Source organism: Symphalangus syndactylus, chromosome 6, assembly GCF_028878055.3.
Source record: "Symphalangus syndactylus isolate Jambi chromosome 6, NHGRI_mSymSyn1-v2.1_pri, whole genome shotgun sequence".
NCBI lineage: Eukaryota > Metazoa > Chordata > Mammalia > Primates > Hylobatidae > Symphalangus > Symphalangus syndactylus.
In genome coordinates, this window is record NC_072428.2 from 124,261,257 (window position 1) to 124,277,921 (window position 16,665).

The following is a 16,665-nucleotide window of genomic DNA, read 5'->3' on the forward strand; positions in this document are numbered from 1 at the left end:
GTATATATGTTTAAATGCAGAGAACCAAGAAGAAAGAAATCAACTACAGTAGTACTTTTCAGGGAATTCATAAGCCTCAGAAGATAAAGGGTCCATGATACGGAGCCTAGTAGGACAGGACAATTGTTCTTTTTATGACACAGCCCTTAATACTTAAAAACTCTAGGTTCTCACATTCTGAATTTACAGCTACTTTCCAAGCATGTATAGAGAGCTTGGGGCTGGATATCAAATACGTTGAAACGTTGCCATCAACTTGTATAATTTTGGTCTTAACAGTGAACTTTCCCGATAAATTTCCCAAACTGTATGTGTTTGGGTGAAGGTCTCACCTCCATATCAAAAATGGGGTGAAGCTCATAAAAGTACATTTATACTTTCATAAAAGTACATTTACTTCTAGAACATGAAAGAGATACTTGTCTTTCCTGATTTTTTTTTTTTTTAAGCAGAGACTTGAGATAATAAAGGGAAATTCTTGATGAAGGTAGGGTTTCTCCCAAAGCACTCCAGGCAGTGAAACTCAGAATGAAGGTGACAGACAAATACTTTGAAAAAGCATCCCAGGTACTTCTGGTATTTCCTGCTCCTGTCCCAAAGAGAGCCATTGGCGATGCTCACAAAGAACAGTCCTGAACCTTTCATTCCATTTTCTTGGCTATTTGGGCCTTTTTAGGAATTTCCTTTTTAATATGTACAACCATTCCTTAGTTTGCTATGCTGTACTGATAAGCATCTTCTAGGGCAGAAGTGTCCCATGGAATTTCTGAGATGTTAGAAATGTTCCACATCTGGGCTCTCCAACGTGGTCACCACCAGCCCCGTGAGTCTACTGAGCACTGAAAATGTGACTAGGAGTTTGACACCAGCCTGGACAACATGGCGAAACCCAATCTCTACCAAAAACACAAAAAAATTAGCCAGGCATGGTGGCACATGCCTTTGGTCCCAGCTATTTGGGAGGCTGAGGTGGGAGGATCACCTGAACCTGGGAGGTGGAGGCTGCAGTGAGCCGAGATTGCACCACTGTATTCCAACCAGGATGACAGAGTGAGACCTCGTCTCCAAAAAAATGAAAAAAAAAATGCATGTGACTAATGAAACGAGACACTAAATATTTAATTTTCTTTAATTCTTAAAAATGTAAATGTAAGTAGTCACATGTGGTTAGTGGTGACCATACTGCACAGTGAAGCTCTCTATCATCTTTGTAAGTTGGCTTCGCAGGTTAGTATGACACTAAAATTCAGTGATGCCAAGAGCTATTCAGTTCTACACAGAGACACCACAGGTGTGACCTCTTACCTGGTCAGCTGCTTCAGGATATTGCATGATTGGGCCTCACTGGTAAAGAACTAAGAAAAGACGTAGATGGCCAGAAGCAAACTTATCACTACTTTGGGACAAGGAATCCAGATGACTAGCTTATGGACAGCGGCTCAGGGTATCATTTCCATACACAAAATATAGAAGTGTATTGTTTACCTTTTCTTCAAAATGATAATTCCTAGAATCATGTTGGCAATTAGAGAACCCTGCAAAAGGAGACAACATAACAGAGAGGTTTAGTGCACTAGGAAAAAAAACAACGTAATTCGAGATGAATAGGAACATGGGCAAGGGGAAAAAACATGGAATGAAGGAGGCTAGGATGAATAATTAGTAAGATTTAGTTGTTCTTATGATGGCAAAAGTATAAACCATAAAAATCTTTTATGATGGCCGGGCGTGGTGGCTCACGCCCATAATCCCAGCACTTTGGGAAGCTGAGGTGGGCGGATCACCTGAGGTCAGGAGTTTGAGACCAGCCTGGCCAACATGGTGAAACTCTGTCTCTACTAAAAAATACGAAACTTAGCTGGGCGTGGTGGCAAGCACCTGTAATTCCAGCTACTTCGGAGGCTGAGGCAGGAGAATCCCTTGAACCCGGGAGGTGGAGGTTGCAGTGAGCCAAGATGGCGCCATTGCACCTCCAGCCTGGGCAACGAGAGTGAAACTCCGTCTCCAAAAATATACGTATATATATATATATATATATATATATTAAAAAAACCTTTTAAAGATGACAATGAGAATAAAAAGGTTCAATTCTCAATATAGACATTATCAGCCCTCCTTATAGGCATGTTTTGCATCCCATGAATACCGTATTTTCATATTTGTTCGAAAAAAATTCACATATATATGGACCTACGCAGTTTAAACCCATGTTGTTCAAGGGTCAACTGTAATTGCTCAGTGCTGAAGCCAGGGCTAGCAGGAATAAATGATATCATAGACTTATTTTTGTCAAAATTTCCATCACCTAATTTATAAGAGCTTCTAATAGGCTTCTCCCCATTACCTGCACCTTCCACCCCCGACCATTTTTTTTTTTCCCTCAGACGGAGTTTTGCTCTTGTTGCCCAGGCTGGAGTGCAATGGTGCGATCTTGGCTCACCACAACCTCTGCCTCCCGGGTTCAAGCAATTCTCCTGCCTCAGCCTCCCAAGTAGCTGGGATTACAGGCATGTGCCACCACACCCAGCTAATTTTGTATTTTTAGTAGACGGGGTTTCCCATGTTGATCAGGCTGGTCTCGAACTCCCAACCTCAGGTGATCCACCCACCTCTGCCTCCCAAAGTGCTGGGATTACAGGTGTGAACCACTGTGCCCAGCCCCTGACCAGTTTTAATGGAAAAAGTCATGCAAGGATCTCTCTGTTCTCTAAAAAGGTGACAATCAATCAACAGGTGTTTACTGAAAGTCTACTATGTTTTCAATGCTTTGAAGGTCACCTTATTATAATTGCTTTGGAAACTCCCTTCGGGAACAGTACAATCTCACAAAAATCTCAGACCACATGGAAATGTTATCATCACAATTATCAGCCTTTTTTGCCAGGAGTGCTTTGGGAGAAACCCTACCTTCATCAAGAATTTCCCTTTATTATCTCAAGTCTCTGCTTAAAAAAAAAAAAAAAAAATCAGAAAAGACAAGTATCTCTTTCATGTTCTAGAAGTAAATGTACTTTTATGAAAGAAGAAGAGCTAAGAAATAAGTAAATAACATTAATAGCATGTTTGAATATAAAATCAAAGAGATGAGGGAAAATGAAGGTAAAATCTGTTTCCTAGGGAAAATTTAATTTTCTTTTTATTAATCACTCATTAGACCTCAGATGAATAAAAGTAAACCATCCACTTTGAGATTTCTCTTTTTGCCTTACTTCTCAGATGAAAGCCATCCTTGCTCACGCATTCACAAACCTATTCTTCTACCCAAGACCACTTACTACAAGACCCTTCTAGTTCTGCCATATATTAATCGATCTACTTAACTATACTTTTCAGAAGAACATACACACGTGACCTGGCAGCACTTACAGATCTAAATATCATATGCAGGGGCATGGCAATGTTGAGATTCAGGGCATAGTTGTTCACCACGCTCACGGTGAAGAACATGGTCACCATTATGGCATAGTACCTGAAATGCAGACAGAACAGCTCATCAAACAGAATCTAGGATTTCAAGAAAATCAAGTATAGGAAATATATATTTTTGGCTAAAAAGGCATTTTGCCTATTTCCTCTGCGTTACAAGATTGCATCACTATTATGCGATGTCAACTACTAAGTATGTATCAAAATGCTTCACAAAGCCAGACTAACATGGGAAAGTCTGAGTTATAAAATACATTTAAAGAAACACTATTTAATATTTTTCAAGTATACATAGCAACTTAAAATGATTGTATTGGTTCTTTGTAAATAATTTTCATATACCTCTGAAGAACCTGAAAATGGCTGATTCTCTCAAATACTTCCTCTATACACTTGTTTGTACTGTTAATTTTCGCTGTTTCTTTTTTTTTTTTTTTTTTTTGAGACGGAGTCTCGCTCTGTCGCTGTTTCTAAAGAAAGTATTTGCTAAGTTAAGAATTATTTTCAGCCTAGCAGCTGCTAAAATTCTCCCGCATTCTGAACTAGTGGCCTCCAAATTAATGAGGACATGGTTTGACTTGTACAGATTTTTATTTAAAATCAGGGTCTCTGTTTTTTGAAAGTTTATAGGTCTTAAAATAATAGAAACAAAAACTAAAAAAAAAAAAAAATCCAGTAACCCTTAATAACTTAAAGGGATAAATACAAATGAATAATTATGAACAGATGAATTAAACAAATAATTTTACATTTGTATGTCATCACTGTGATTCAGAAAATACATAAGATGCCTTCTACATATATTGGGCCAAATCATATAAAATTGCCATTTTTATAGGTCAAAAAGAGTTGAATGTCAGAAATTTCATATGACTCAACTTACTATATTGAGTAAGAGAAAAAAATAGCATTTAAAATAAATGGCTAAAGAATGCAGGGCAAAGGCAAATAAGTGGTTCCATATTCTTCAGGAAATGTTGATCTTGGAGATTCCCAACCATTTTCCACCTTTGCACATCTGAAGGATATGTCAGCACTGAGTCCGAAGTGATCTTCCCTGAAAGAACCCGTTCTGCATTGCTAGTTAGGTGTGGAGCCATACACCACAACAGGCAGTCAAGCCAAGGCTAAATTAATATAGTCTGGAAAGTCTGAGGAACTTGACAATGAACACACATGCAAAATTACCAGCAACAGCTTCTTCACAGCTTCTAAATAATACACTATCAGCGACTTTACAAAGTTTCTTGCAAATTTTCTTAGTTCTATCTTGAAGAGGTGCCATTTACAGAGTTTGTCAAGGTCTTTTAGGGTAATTAATTTAACTATTCCACATTGCTTGCCTAGAAATTGTTGATAGGGATGAATGACATGAGCAAAATTTTGATTATGGCTCCACCTACAGAAAATAAAATGGCCAACCCACATAGGACATGCATGGGAATATGGTTATGAGGGCAAGATCACAGAGACCCTCAAAGGGCAGGATGGGGAGTCTGGACATCATTCAGAACATCATGGCAACCACAGAGTGGGGCAACATGATAAAATGATATTAAGTGAAATGGATGGATGAAGAGGTGGGAGGCAGGGAAGTCAGCCAGCTAGGATGCTATTATAAAAGATATGGTGACAAGGTATACTTCCTGATCTATGCTAGTGGTGGAGAGAATGGGGAGAGATAGTGGGAAGAGGCGGGAAAGGGCCAGAGGAGTCAAGAAATGCTGGGGCTTTTACTGCAATGTAAATGCTGGTCTTTAGGGGCAGAAAGTCTTATGCAGATACTAAAGCCAATGAAAAACTTAAAGTATCTGGAATATTTAGCATCGTATTGGGAACTTTAAAAGTATAATATTAACAAAATTCAGCCAGATTTTCTATAGCAGGTTATGTAGGAATGCTGCAAAAGAAAACCAACAAAGATGGGCCTTCATACTTGGATATATTCATACCAGAATGTCGCTCTAAACGGGAGTAAGTGACATCATCCTACTAAATACTCACAATTGGATGGATTACACTTTTATCTCAAGTCACTCTCAGCAAGAAGGCTGAGTTTTCAATACATTGTTTAACATAAGAACTGCCCTGTTTTCTATTTGGCCCCATGAGTACAATTATGTAAATTTGGACTCATGTACTACAGGTCTGGCATCAACAAATTTTGACTTCGCTTGCCATTCATTTTCTTTTAATTGAGGTGAAATTCACGTAACATAAAATTAACCATTTTAAAGTGAACAATGCGTGGCATTTAGTACATTCACAAAGTTACGTAACTACTACCTCTATTTATTTCCAAAAGCCATTCGGTTTTAAAAAGAAACAAGGAGGCTGGGCGCGGTGGCTCACACTTGTAATCCCAGCACTTTGGGAGGCCGAGGCGGGCGGATCACGCGGTCAGGAGATGGAGACCATCCTGGCTAACACGGTGAAACCCCGTCTCTACTAAAAATACAAAAAATTAGCCGGGCGTGGTGGCGGGCGCCTGTAGTCCCAGCTACTCAGAGAGGCTGAGGCAGGAGAATGGCGTGAACCCGGGAGGCGGAGCTTGCAGTGAGCCGAGATTGCGCCGCTGCACTCCAGCCTGGGCAACAGAGCGAGACTCCGTCTCCAAAGGAAAAAAAAAAACAAACAAGGATACTCCTCTTTTAGAATGTTTGATAACTTTACCAACACAGAAGACAGCACAAAATTTGTGGTCACACTAGGCCTTCTGACTAATCCTATACTAAATAAGAACACACACACACACACACACACTCTTGTCTCCATCATGGTTATTTTAAATCTTGTGGTGGAAATTTTATTTTGGAAGTAGGCACCCTGGATTTTCACAACATATTAAATTCAGAAAATGACTTATTATTCTACTGATATCTTTGAAATAAATCTTCTAAAAGAATGTCTTATCCTCCTTTTATACAGGTACCACCTCTTTACTTTCTTAAAAAATCCAAAAGCTAAAAGAGACTCTAATGTACCATACCTTATTGGGATAGCTGGTGGCTTCCTTCCCAAATCAGCTTCAAAGAGGAAGCCTTCCACAGCAATAAATAAAAATTGTGCAAATGTCACAATGTTCCCACATCCTGGATGCTTCCTGTATAGTGAATAACAAAAGAGGGGATGAAGGCACAAAAATTGAGATAAAGAACACTAAAATACATTCCAATTAGAGGGCCAGAATAACAGGGTGGATGGATTTCGATTGCCCACTGTCCTTTATCTTAATCCTCATAGCCTTTGGATCACATATACTTAGCATTGATCTCACAGAGAAGAATGTCAAGCTTTCTTATTTTACTTTTCCTTGCGTGTACCAGGCCATGAGTGAGAATTACTGTGACACACTTGTTCCCAGAACTATGATACAGCTTTCCTAGTAAACTGCAGGAAATTGGTCATATGTTCTTACTGGGATCTTTGCTTCACCAAAAAGGTCTTTAATCAGGATCCCAGTCAGCTTAGGTAGCAAAGCCCAGGGACAGAAGTATGCTCAGGTCTCCTGGAATGTTTATATATCCCTCCTAACCAGGAATCACCAAGACTGCTGTGAAACAAAAAAATGGACCCAGTGTTGATGATAGGAACATTACTTTAAATGGTGCCCAGCAATGGGGCAAAATTGGTTCTTAGGATGGGGGAGAATCTTACTCTTTTTATAATAATAAAGTACAAATATACATACAGTACCTGAACCAGTACACACTATAATTATCTATGGCGGGGGAGGGATTAAGAAAATAACGTCTAAAAAGTATTCTGGAGGAGGCATAATGAACAAAAGACTGAAAAACACTGCCATAGTCTACTATTCTCTACAGCCCTCAACTCAGTGTTTTGAATATATTAGGCACTCAAAAAATGTTTGTGGAATTCAATAGATTCTCTTTAGTGATTTATGAAACAGTTGGGGAAGATTCCCCACGTTCGACAGTGATTGTTAGGAACAAATTTACAAAGTTAAAAACTTCCTCCTGACATTCATCTTGAGGTACTCTGAAAACTAGTCATTTAAAATGTTCAGGTTTTCTTGAGCTTGTCTTCCACTCAGCTCCGCTCAATCACTGGAAGAAGAACAAAGTGAGCAGTTATCTTTGCTCTCCTGAAGCTTCCAGATTTCCTGTAATACCAATATTCACCCGCTTTCGCATTCTGTGTTTTCATCCTTTTTTTTTTTTTTTTTGAGACAGAGTCTCATTCTGTCGCCCAGGCTGGAGTGCAGTGGCGCGATCTCGGCTCACTGCAAGCTCCGCCTCCCGGGTTCACGCCATTCTCCTGCCTCAACCTCCTGAGCAGCTGGGACTACAGGCCCCTGCCACCAGGCTCGGTTAATTTTTTTGTATTTTTTCAGTAAAGGCAGGGTTTCACTGTGTTAGCCAGGATGGTCTCGATCTCCTGACCTTGTGATCCACCCGCCTTGGCCTCCCAAAGTGCTGGGATTACAGGCGTGAGCCACCACGCCGGGCCTCTGTGTTTTCATCTTGACCAAAGGCATTTACCTGAAGCTGGTGAAGAGAGGGATGTAACTGTATTATTACATATTAATATAATGCTACTTACCAGAAACGACTCCATTCTCCATTGGTGGTATTAGTATTATACAGTAATGCCAAGATATACAAGTCCTTAAATATACCCAGTAGGCACAAAAATAAGACAACGCAGGCATGAGCCATTCTTCTACAGAGCTAGGCTTACTAACTGAAGCAGAACTGTTGCTACTCTTTAAGCTCTGCTGCCTATGAAGGTTTCCTTGAAAACTACTTTCTATTCAATTCAACAAGTTCTCTTTTAGCACTTCTTATGTTCAAAGGACAAGGCTAAATGCAGGAATCCATAAATAATCATGTAAGACATTTACCTCATTCAAGGAGCTAATTAAAACCATTAGCCTAAATATGAGCAACAGAAGGAACTTTAACTCTAGATGGTTCCTAGCACGGTGATTTGGAACTCGGGCCAGCCTACTCTGCTCTTTAAAAATCTGTTTCCCAAATGGTCGGCATGGTGGCTGGCTCACGCCTATAATCCCAGCACTTTGGGAGGCTAAGGCAGGTGGCTCACCTGAGGTCAGGAGTTCGAGACCAGCTTGGCCAACATGGTGAAACCCCGTCTCTACTAAAAATACAAAAATTAGCCAGGTGTGGTGGCGCATGCTTGTAATCCTAGCTACTCGGGAGGCTGAGGCAGGAGAATCACTTGAACCTGGGAGGTGGAGGTTGCAGTGAGCTGAGATCATGCCACTGCCCTCCAGCCTGGGTGACAAAGCGAGACTCTTGTCTCAAAAACAAACAACAACAAAAAAACCTATTTACCCAAAGAGGCTCACTGTCCCACTTCTAATTTGATTAGTCCGGGGTAGGACCCTGGAATCTGTACTTTTAAAAGCTTTCCACTTGATTGTCACATGCAGCCAGGTTGGAGAAATACCAGTCGAGGTGCAGGGAAAGGGCTGAGAGTGTATGTGAGTGCATGTGTCGCTGTGTATGTGAATGCACAGGTAGTTCTCAGGTGCTGACACAAGGTTGAAAACCACTATGCTCCACTGTGCTTAAAAGTACACACTGACATGCAAGATGCTGCTCTGTCACTTGCTATGTGACAGAAGTGAATTAATTTATCTAAGTCTAGTGTTTTTATCTTTAAAATGGAAACCATATGAGTGCCTGTCTCTGATTTATTGTAGAGTAAATGAGCCATCCCTGAAAAGCACTTAACACAGTGCCTGCCACAGAGTGAAAAAGGCAAATATGATGACCAGTATTTAGGATCTTGCATACTGAAAGGTCTTCAGCCTTTAAAAGGTCTTCACCCATTTAAAGACATTCCAGTTGACTAAGTTTTATCATCTCTAAAATGAAAGTGACCTCACTGTTGTAGTGAGTATTCAATGAGAAAATACATGTAAGTGCCAAGCACAAGACGTAATCCAAAAGGGGCTTCAAAGTTTCCTTCTATGTTCTCTTTAACAAGCTTAGGCCAAGTCAACTGAAGAACAATTATCAAGACCCAATTATGTGTAAAGTTAGGTGGCAGCTTCCAGAGAGCCCCCAACTTGAATGGGACTGGATCCCTGCCCAAGAAGATGACAATATGAGAGAGCCAGACATGAAGAAGGAGGCCGTCAGAAGCCAGCGCCTTAGCAGGGATGGTGACGGGACAGACCATGTCCCATTTACCTTTCTGCTCTCACTTTCGGGTCAGTGACCCACATTCACTCAAGCAAGAGAATGAACGTGAGGGTTCCAATGTGATCTAGAATCTTTAAATGGGGCCCATTTATCTTTCTACAAAAGATAAAAAGAGATTTAAAAAATGATTCACATGGCACGTGTATTCTCTATAGGATTTTTTAAAAGGACATCTTAGTACTTTTTATTTTATGGAGGTGTGTATTGATATGCCCATTTCATTCCATTGCTAAAGATGCTGAGGGTCCCATTGCACTGTGTGAGTTAAGTCTCCCAGGGGTCAACAGCAAATAAATGGCATTTGCGGTTACCCTTAGCATTATGATTAATACAATTCAGTGGAGTTTTGTATGGGTTTTTAGTTGTGCAATAATTGCCACTATCTAATGTTAGGACATTCCCAAGAGATACTCCATTCCCATGTTAAGTCACTTCCCATTTCTTCCTTTTCCTAGTCCAGCAATAACCCTAATCTACTTTTTGTTTCTATTTCTATAGAATTTAAAAATCTCCCTAATGTACTCAAATAATTTAATTTTTGAAAGCTCAACTTATTAAGCCTTTTCGAAACACACTGTTGTATAGCTACCAATGGAATTATTTATTTTAACTTGAATATTTCATTTTAAAACTTCAGAGTAAAAACTTGGATCCCCTAATCTTGTTTTCTTGAGCTCTATTCCTCAGGAATTGTAATCACTAACTGCAAACAGTTTCTCTCACTTTGAATTCTCTTGGCAAAAATTCAAATTTTTATTTAAAAAAGAATGCAACTTTGAAGAGAATGAATTGGGCAGATAGTTTATGCCTTTTGCATTTCTTTTGCTGAATTTAGGAAACTTTAATTCAAGATCAGGCACTTGAATGAAAAATAAAATAGGAAAAAAAAGTTTCAGATTGTTTTTCTGATGTAAGGCATGCAATATCTTGCCTAGTTAGTTAGCTGGTGTGTGTATATCTTGTTTCCAAGGTACAATGTAAGCTCCCTAAGGAGGAATATCAAGGCACTCGTCCATTACTACCTATCTGCTCTGTCCACTCATTGTGTTTTATTATTGGTCCCAATCCTAGGTATAAAAATCAGAAAGAAAAGCCTAAATTTATTTTCCAATTTGGGGAAAATGGTTAAAAATGTCCTCTTCTTCCTGCAAGTCACTTAGCATTTATATTTAGTGTTATACTTGCTACTTATTAGGGCACCTAATGGCTCCAAGCCAGCCAATATAAAAAGCACAGTTCCTAGGCTATACAAATTTATGGGCCTTCTACTGTGATGTCCCAAGATAAAGTCACAAATTCCAAGGCCATATCTAAAGGCCATCTGGTTCAACTAGCTCTTATTTTACTGATCTGTAACACAAGAAGTGGAGACTTGTCTTAGGAAAGGGCTCTATTCAGTCTGGTGCACCACTGATTATTTTAATAAATGCACCTCCTCACCAGTTTATGAAAACCCATTGTTTTATGCAAAAATGCAGATTTACAAAAAAAAGATAAGAAATGATGATTTATTTACAAATTATTCAAAATGTTTTAAATAGAACTTCCTATAATGCGTGAAAATATTGTATAAAATTAGATTTGTCCATAACTTTGCAGGAACATAAATATATAAAAAAGAAATATATCTTTCTTTTATATATTAAAGTAATATATCTGTATTGAAACCAAGTTGTTGGAGAGAATGGGAAGCCCTACAAGTGTGCTTTAGGCTTTACATGTGCATCTCACTTCATCCTTCAAAACTCTGTGAAGCTGGAAGAACCATCATCACCATCACCCGCTTTTACAGTTGGGTCAGACTCAGGGAGATCAAGTAATTCAGTCAAGGGCTCACTAACTAGTAAAGAGGGGATTCAGTTGCTTGCATATTCTCATGTCATATAGCCTTTGGCAAGATTTAATTTAATGGCATATTCAACACAAATATTACCATTATTCCCTTACTTTCATTTCCATGGCTGGCCCGATGATATCACTTTTTTATATTTTCTTTTTTTATTTTTTGAGACGTAGTCTCGCACTGTTGCTCAGGTTGGAGTGCAACAGTGCTATCTCGGCTCACTGCAACCTCCGCCTCCCGGGTTCTAACGATTCTCCTGCCTCAGCCTCCTGAGTAGCTGGGATTACAGGTGTCCGCCACCATGCCCAGCTAATTTTTGTATTTTTAGTAGAGACGGGGTCTCACCATGTTGGCCAGGCTGGTCTTGAGCCCCTGACCTCGTGATCCACCCACCTCAGCCTCCCAAAGTGCTGGGATTACAGGTGTGAGCCACTGCGCCTGGCCAACTTTTTTATATTTTCAAACCAATTGTTGCCAAAGTGGCCTTCCTTTAAAAGTGTATCAGATTTACAGTTGGAAACAATTTTGTTGTCATTTTTATATCCCTCACCACCTATTCCCAAGTCAAATAACAGATCTTTATCAACTTTCTGTATAAAAAAATTTCAAGCTCCAGAACAGCAAAACTTAACCCCACACAGTTTACCTTGAGTAAACCGGTTGCTTCGGGATGATTTAATCAATGATATAAAACAAAATAAACTTCTAGTAGGTACCACATGAAGAAGTGGATGACCAAAATCTATAAGCTGCTCAAGTTCAAAACTGGCAGGGAGGTTGAAAAAGGTATTGGACTAGGAGCTTAGATATCTTGGGTCCCATTTCTGGCTCTGCCACTTACAAGTAGTGAAAGGTCACCTAACGTCTTTGGACCATTTCCACTTCAGTAAAACAGTTTATAATTCTTGACCTATCTTCTGCACAGGATTGTTTGGATGATCAACAGAGATACAAGTTGAGTATCTCTCATCTGAAAATCTGAACTCTGAAATGCTCTAAAAAATCTGAAACTTTTTGAGCACTAATATGCTGCTGCAAGTGAAAATTCCACACCTGACACCTTTGCTTTCTGATAGTTCAATGTATACAAACTTTAATTCATGTACAAATTATTAAAAATATTGTATACAATTACCTTCAAGCTAAGGTTATGTGTATAAGCTGTATAAGAAACACAAATGAATTTGTGTTTAGATTTGGGTACCATCCCTAAAATATCTCATTATGTAGATGCAAATATTCCCAAATCAAAAAAAAAATACAAAATAACACCCATTCCCAAGCATTTCACATGAAGGATACTCAACTTGTATAGATGCAGAAACACGAGCTAGAGAACACTATAGGTATTGTTTTACTGCCAGGAAAAGGAGGCCCAGAGAGACTAAGTGACTTGAAGGGCTATACAGCCAGTGGATGACGGAGCCAAGAGTGAAATTCACAACACAGCTTTTTAGTCCTGGAGCCTTCTCCATACCACCTGTTGTCTTTTCTGTAATAGCTTCTATCCACCGAACTTTGCACATTCAAAGTAACCTCAAAGAGCCCTCTCGGGTCACTTGGACCGATCTTCCACATATTTTTTTTTTTTTTTCTTTTTGCAAGCCACCTCAAAGAGCACTCTCGGGTCACGTGGACTGATCTTCCACATAAAAATCTGTTCTGCCGCATCATTTATGTATGTTTGGGCAAAGTACTCATAACCATCTCAAAGGCCAATAAAGCAAGTGCTTTGCAGGATGCCGTAATAAAAATAAAACTTTCTTTGCAGCATGTACAAAGTCAGACTGCTTTATACGTCAAAAACCTTTGCTCAGGTCCAGCCTGGGCCATTTAACAGGATCGAAAAAAGAGCTAGAGCTGGATGGGAAGGAAGAGAGAGAGTGGTTTGGTGAAGGAACCTTGGTTCTGACACTAGCTCTCTGCCGACCTTGAACTGGTCATGTGAAAAACTCTTCAGGCTTCAATCCCCGCCGAGTGTGGAAAAGGGGTAACGACAGCAACACCCTGAGTGTTCCCCTCGCAGGAATGCTTTGAAACTGTTAGGCGGGACTGCGGCTGGTGCGCAGTTTGGGAAAGCAGCGGACTCAGCGGAGTCCCAGGCTGCCCAGACAGGACGGATTGTTGGGGGACTCAGGCCGTCCTGCCCCGGGCTCCGTGGGCGGCGGGGTGGGGACAGGGCGTGGGGCGTCCCGGGGGGACCTCTCCTCCGGCTTCCTCCGCCCCGCCCCAGGAGACCGGGTGCGGCCCGAGCGGGTCACTCACCGGGCCAGGAGCTCTAGGAAGATCACGTTACTGCAGCAGCCTGCGAACACCAGGCCCACCGCCAAGGCCGGGCGCATGGCCGGTGCAGGCTTGGGGGAGCGAGCGCACAGAGTAAGCGCCCGCCTATACCGCTACCCCAGGACGCCGACCTCCTGCCTCCCCGCAGCGCAGCACATCGCACCGTCCTGGAGAGCCGCTCTCACTGGGGGCCGCCGCGGTCTCCTCTTCCCCCGCGGCCAACACCGACGCTGCCACCAAGGAGCTGTAGTTCGCAGTCAGCCTCGGTCCCATTCATCAGAGGGGGCGTCCGAGCCCCGGCCAGACTACTGTCCCAGGATGCCGTGCACCTTTACGTCAGGCTGCGTCGTTCCCGCTTCCGCCAGGCAGCTCCGCCAGAGAGCACAGGGGAAGGAGGTGCCCGGCATGGCTCGAGCGATAGGCGGCCGCGGGGCTTGCTGGGAAATCAAGTCCCAAAGTTGTCAGTGTTTCCTGCGAGACCGCCCAGAGCGGAGAAGTAACTCGGCCGCCAGGGTCACAACAAACTTGCTGGCAGCGGCGGCACTAGAACTACAGAGCTGTGACTGCTCGTTGGAGGTGTTCTAGCATCTGAAACAACTCTGCTTTCTGAACTTATATATAATATATATATATATATATATATACACGTATATATACATATATACGTATATATATACACACACACACACATATATATACACACATACGTATATATATATACACATACGTATATATATATACATACGTATATATATATACACATACGTATATATATATACATACGTATATATATATACACATACGTATATATATATACACATACGTATATATATATATACACATACGTATATATACACATACGTATATATATACACATACGTATATATACACATACGTATATATACACACACATACGTATATATACACATACGTATATATATACACACATACGTATATATATATACACATACATTACATCTCAGATAAAAACCCAAGCATGTCTAAGTGATTGAACAAGAAAAAAATGGCCTGAGTACTGTAATATCTGCACGAGTTCTGTATCTTCCTTCCTTCCTCCACATTTCTGTCTTGACCTACTGCAGTGAGTATTAATTTAATGTGCATGTTAATCACTTGGGGATCTTGTTAAAATGCAGATTCTGATTCACTAGGCCTGCAGCATGGCCTGAGATTCTGCATTTCTAAGTAGCTCCCGGGTGACGCTGGTGCTACCGAACTGTTGACTGCACTTAGAGAGCAGAAGCCTGTAAAATCATTAACTCTGAAGACCTCTCTATCCTCCCCTCTCATTTGCTCAGAGCACTCTTGTTAGCAAACCTGTTCTCAGACCGAAATCATGCTCAAAGAAACTAACTTATCTTTCTTCCTCCCTCATTTTACCATCAACTATCTTTAAAGAGTAATCTACATTCGTAGTCTCTACTTGTTAAACCTCCAATCAGCTTCTTAAACTACTCTGATCAATGCGAGGGTATTAAAAGCAGTTCTGTTTAGAGCCGTAATGACTTTTTAATTGTCAAAACCATATAACACAGTTTCACCGTACTTGATCTGGCAGTGTCTTTTTACGATGAAAACCCAATATTTCTTGACATTCTCTTGTCCCTCTGTTTATAAGACATGAGTTTTCTGTTTCTCTTTTGACTTCTCTGACTTATGCTTTCCAGTTTCCTTAATGGGCTCTCCTCCTCTGACCTCTGGGTTCTCCTTTCAGAGTTCCATCATTTATCCCCTCTTCTTATTGCCCTGCACATGTTCTCTCAGCGATTTCACCTCTGGAACTTCTGCCATTGCCATATGGAACAGTGATCCTGCGTGTGTGTCTGTGTACAGCCCCCATCTCCCTTGTGTCCTCAATCAAAATTTCCAGTGTCTTTGGAATGTTCACTAATATTTCCCTGTAAACCCCACACCATCAGGGCATACACATTTCATTACCTACCCTCCCTAATAGGCCTTTATTTCTATTAAGAACATCGTACTCTACTTCTTCTCTTTGGGAAAAACCTGAAAGATTTCGGTCTTCCTCTTTTTTCCACTGCACATTTATTTGCTCTTTATATCCCATCGGTTCCACCTCACAAGTATCTCTAGATTCCAGCCTTTCTTTTCCATTCCCATTGACATCCACTTCTTCTCCTGTAAAGGCCTCCTAACATCTTGGTGCCTTCAGCCTCTGTGTTCTTCAACCCATCCTCCCTGCTGCCTCCAGGCTGATTCCAAAAACAAACCCAAAATCTTCATGTCCCATTGCTATTCTAAGATGTCGGTTCTAATTGTGTAGTATGACGTAACAAACCACCCCAAACTGTAGTGATTCAAAGCAAAACAAACAAATAAAAAACCCCACACACTGTGTTTCTCACTCAGGTTCTGTGTGTTGACTGTGCCCAGCACGCAGCTGCTCTGCCCTCTTGGGGTTCTCATGCAGTTGCAGTCAGATGTGGGCTGGGGTTGGAGTTCCCTGAAGGCTTGAAAGGGTTGATCCCCGAGATGGCAGGAGCAAGTCTCTTAACATGGTGTCTCTTAGGCTGTGCTTGCTCACAACATGGTGAATTCAGGATAGTTGGAATTCTTAAATGGTAACTTGTTTCCCCTGGAACAAGCATTCCAAGATATTAAGGCAGAAGCCGTGGTGGCCTCTGAAGTCACACAGTGCCACTTGTACCACATTATATTGATTCCATAGGACCAAGCCTGATTCATTGTGGGAGAAAACTAACAAAATCATCAGTTGTGCCAGTGTGGGAGGGACGTCTTTGACATCTAGCTATATACAATGTTCTTGACTCCTTGTGTAAAAGCCACGCTTAGTAGAAGCCATATAAACATCACAATCAAGCCTTAGTTTACCTCTTTGGTTTTACCTTGTGTCATTCTCCCTAGGGCTACCTG

The 16,665-nt window shown here is 41.0% G+C and overlaps 1 protein-coding gene across 3 annotated transcripts in view; it reads right to left on the bottom strand.

The window, feature by feature from the left end:
* SLC35B4 (solute carrier family 35 member B4) overlaps positions 1 to 14,134 on the bottom strand; it is a 32,609-nt gene extending 18,475 nt beyond the window's left edge. Inside the window, exons 1-4 of one of the 3 annotated variants that reach the window (XR_010121606.1) lie at positions 13,732 to 14,087; positions 6,416 to 6,529; positions 3,367 to 3,469; positions 1,486 to 1,535 (exon numbers count right to left, since the gene is read on the bottom strand). Coding sequence is in view for 2 of the 3 variants with exons in the window: in XM_055284072.2 (XP_055140047.1) it covers positions 1,486 to 1,535; positions 3,367 to 3,469; positions 6,416 to 6,529; positions 13,732 to 13,808 (344 nt within the window). In the remaining variant the exon portion in view is untranslated. Of the gene's footprint in view, positions 1 to 1,485; positions 1,536 to 3,366; positions 3,470 to 6,415; positions 6,530 to 13,731 lie in introns of all 3 variants that reach the window. The other 2 variants (XM_055284072.2, XM_055284071.2) reach the window with 2 other exon arrangements.
* Positions 14,135 to 16,665: the final 2,531 nt, after the last annotated feature.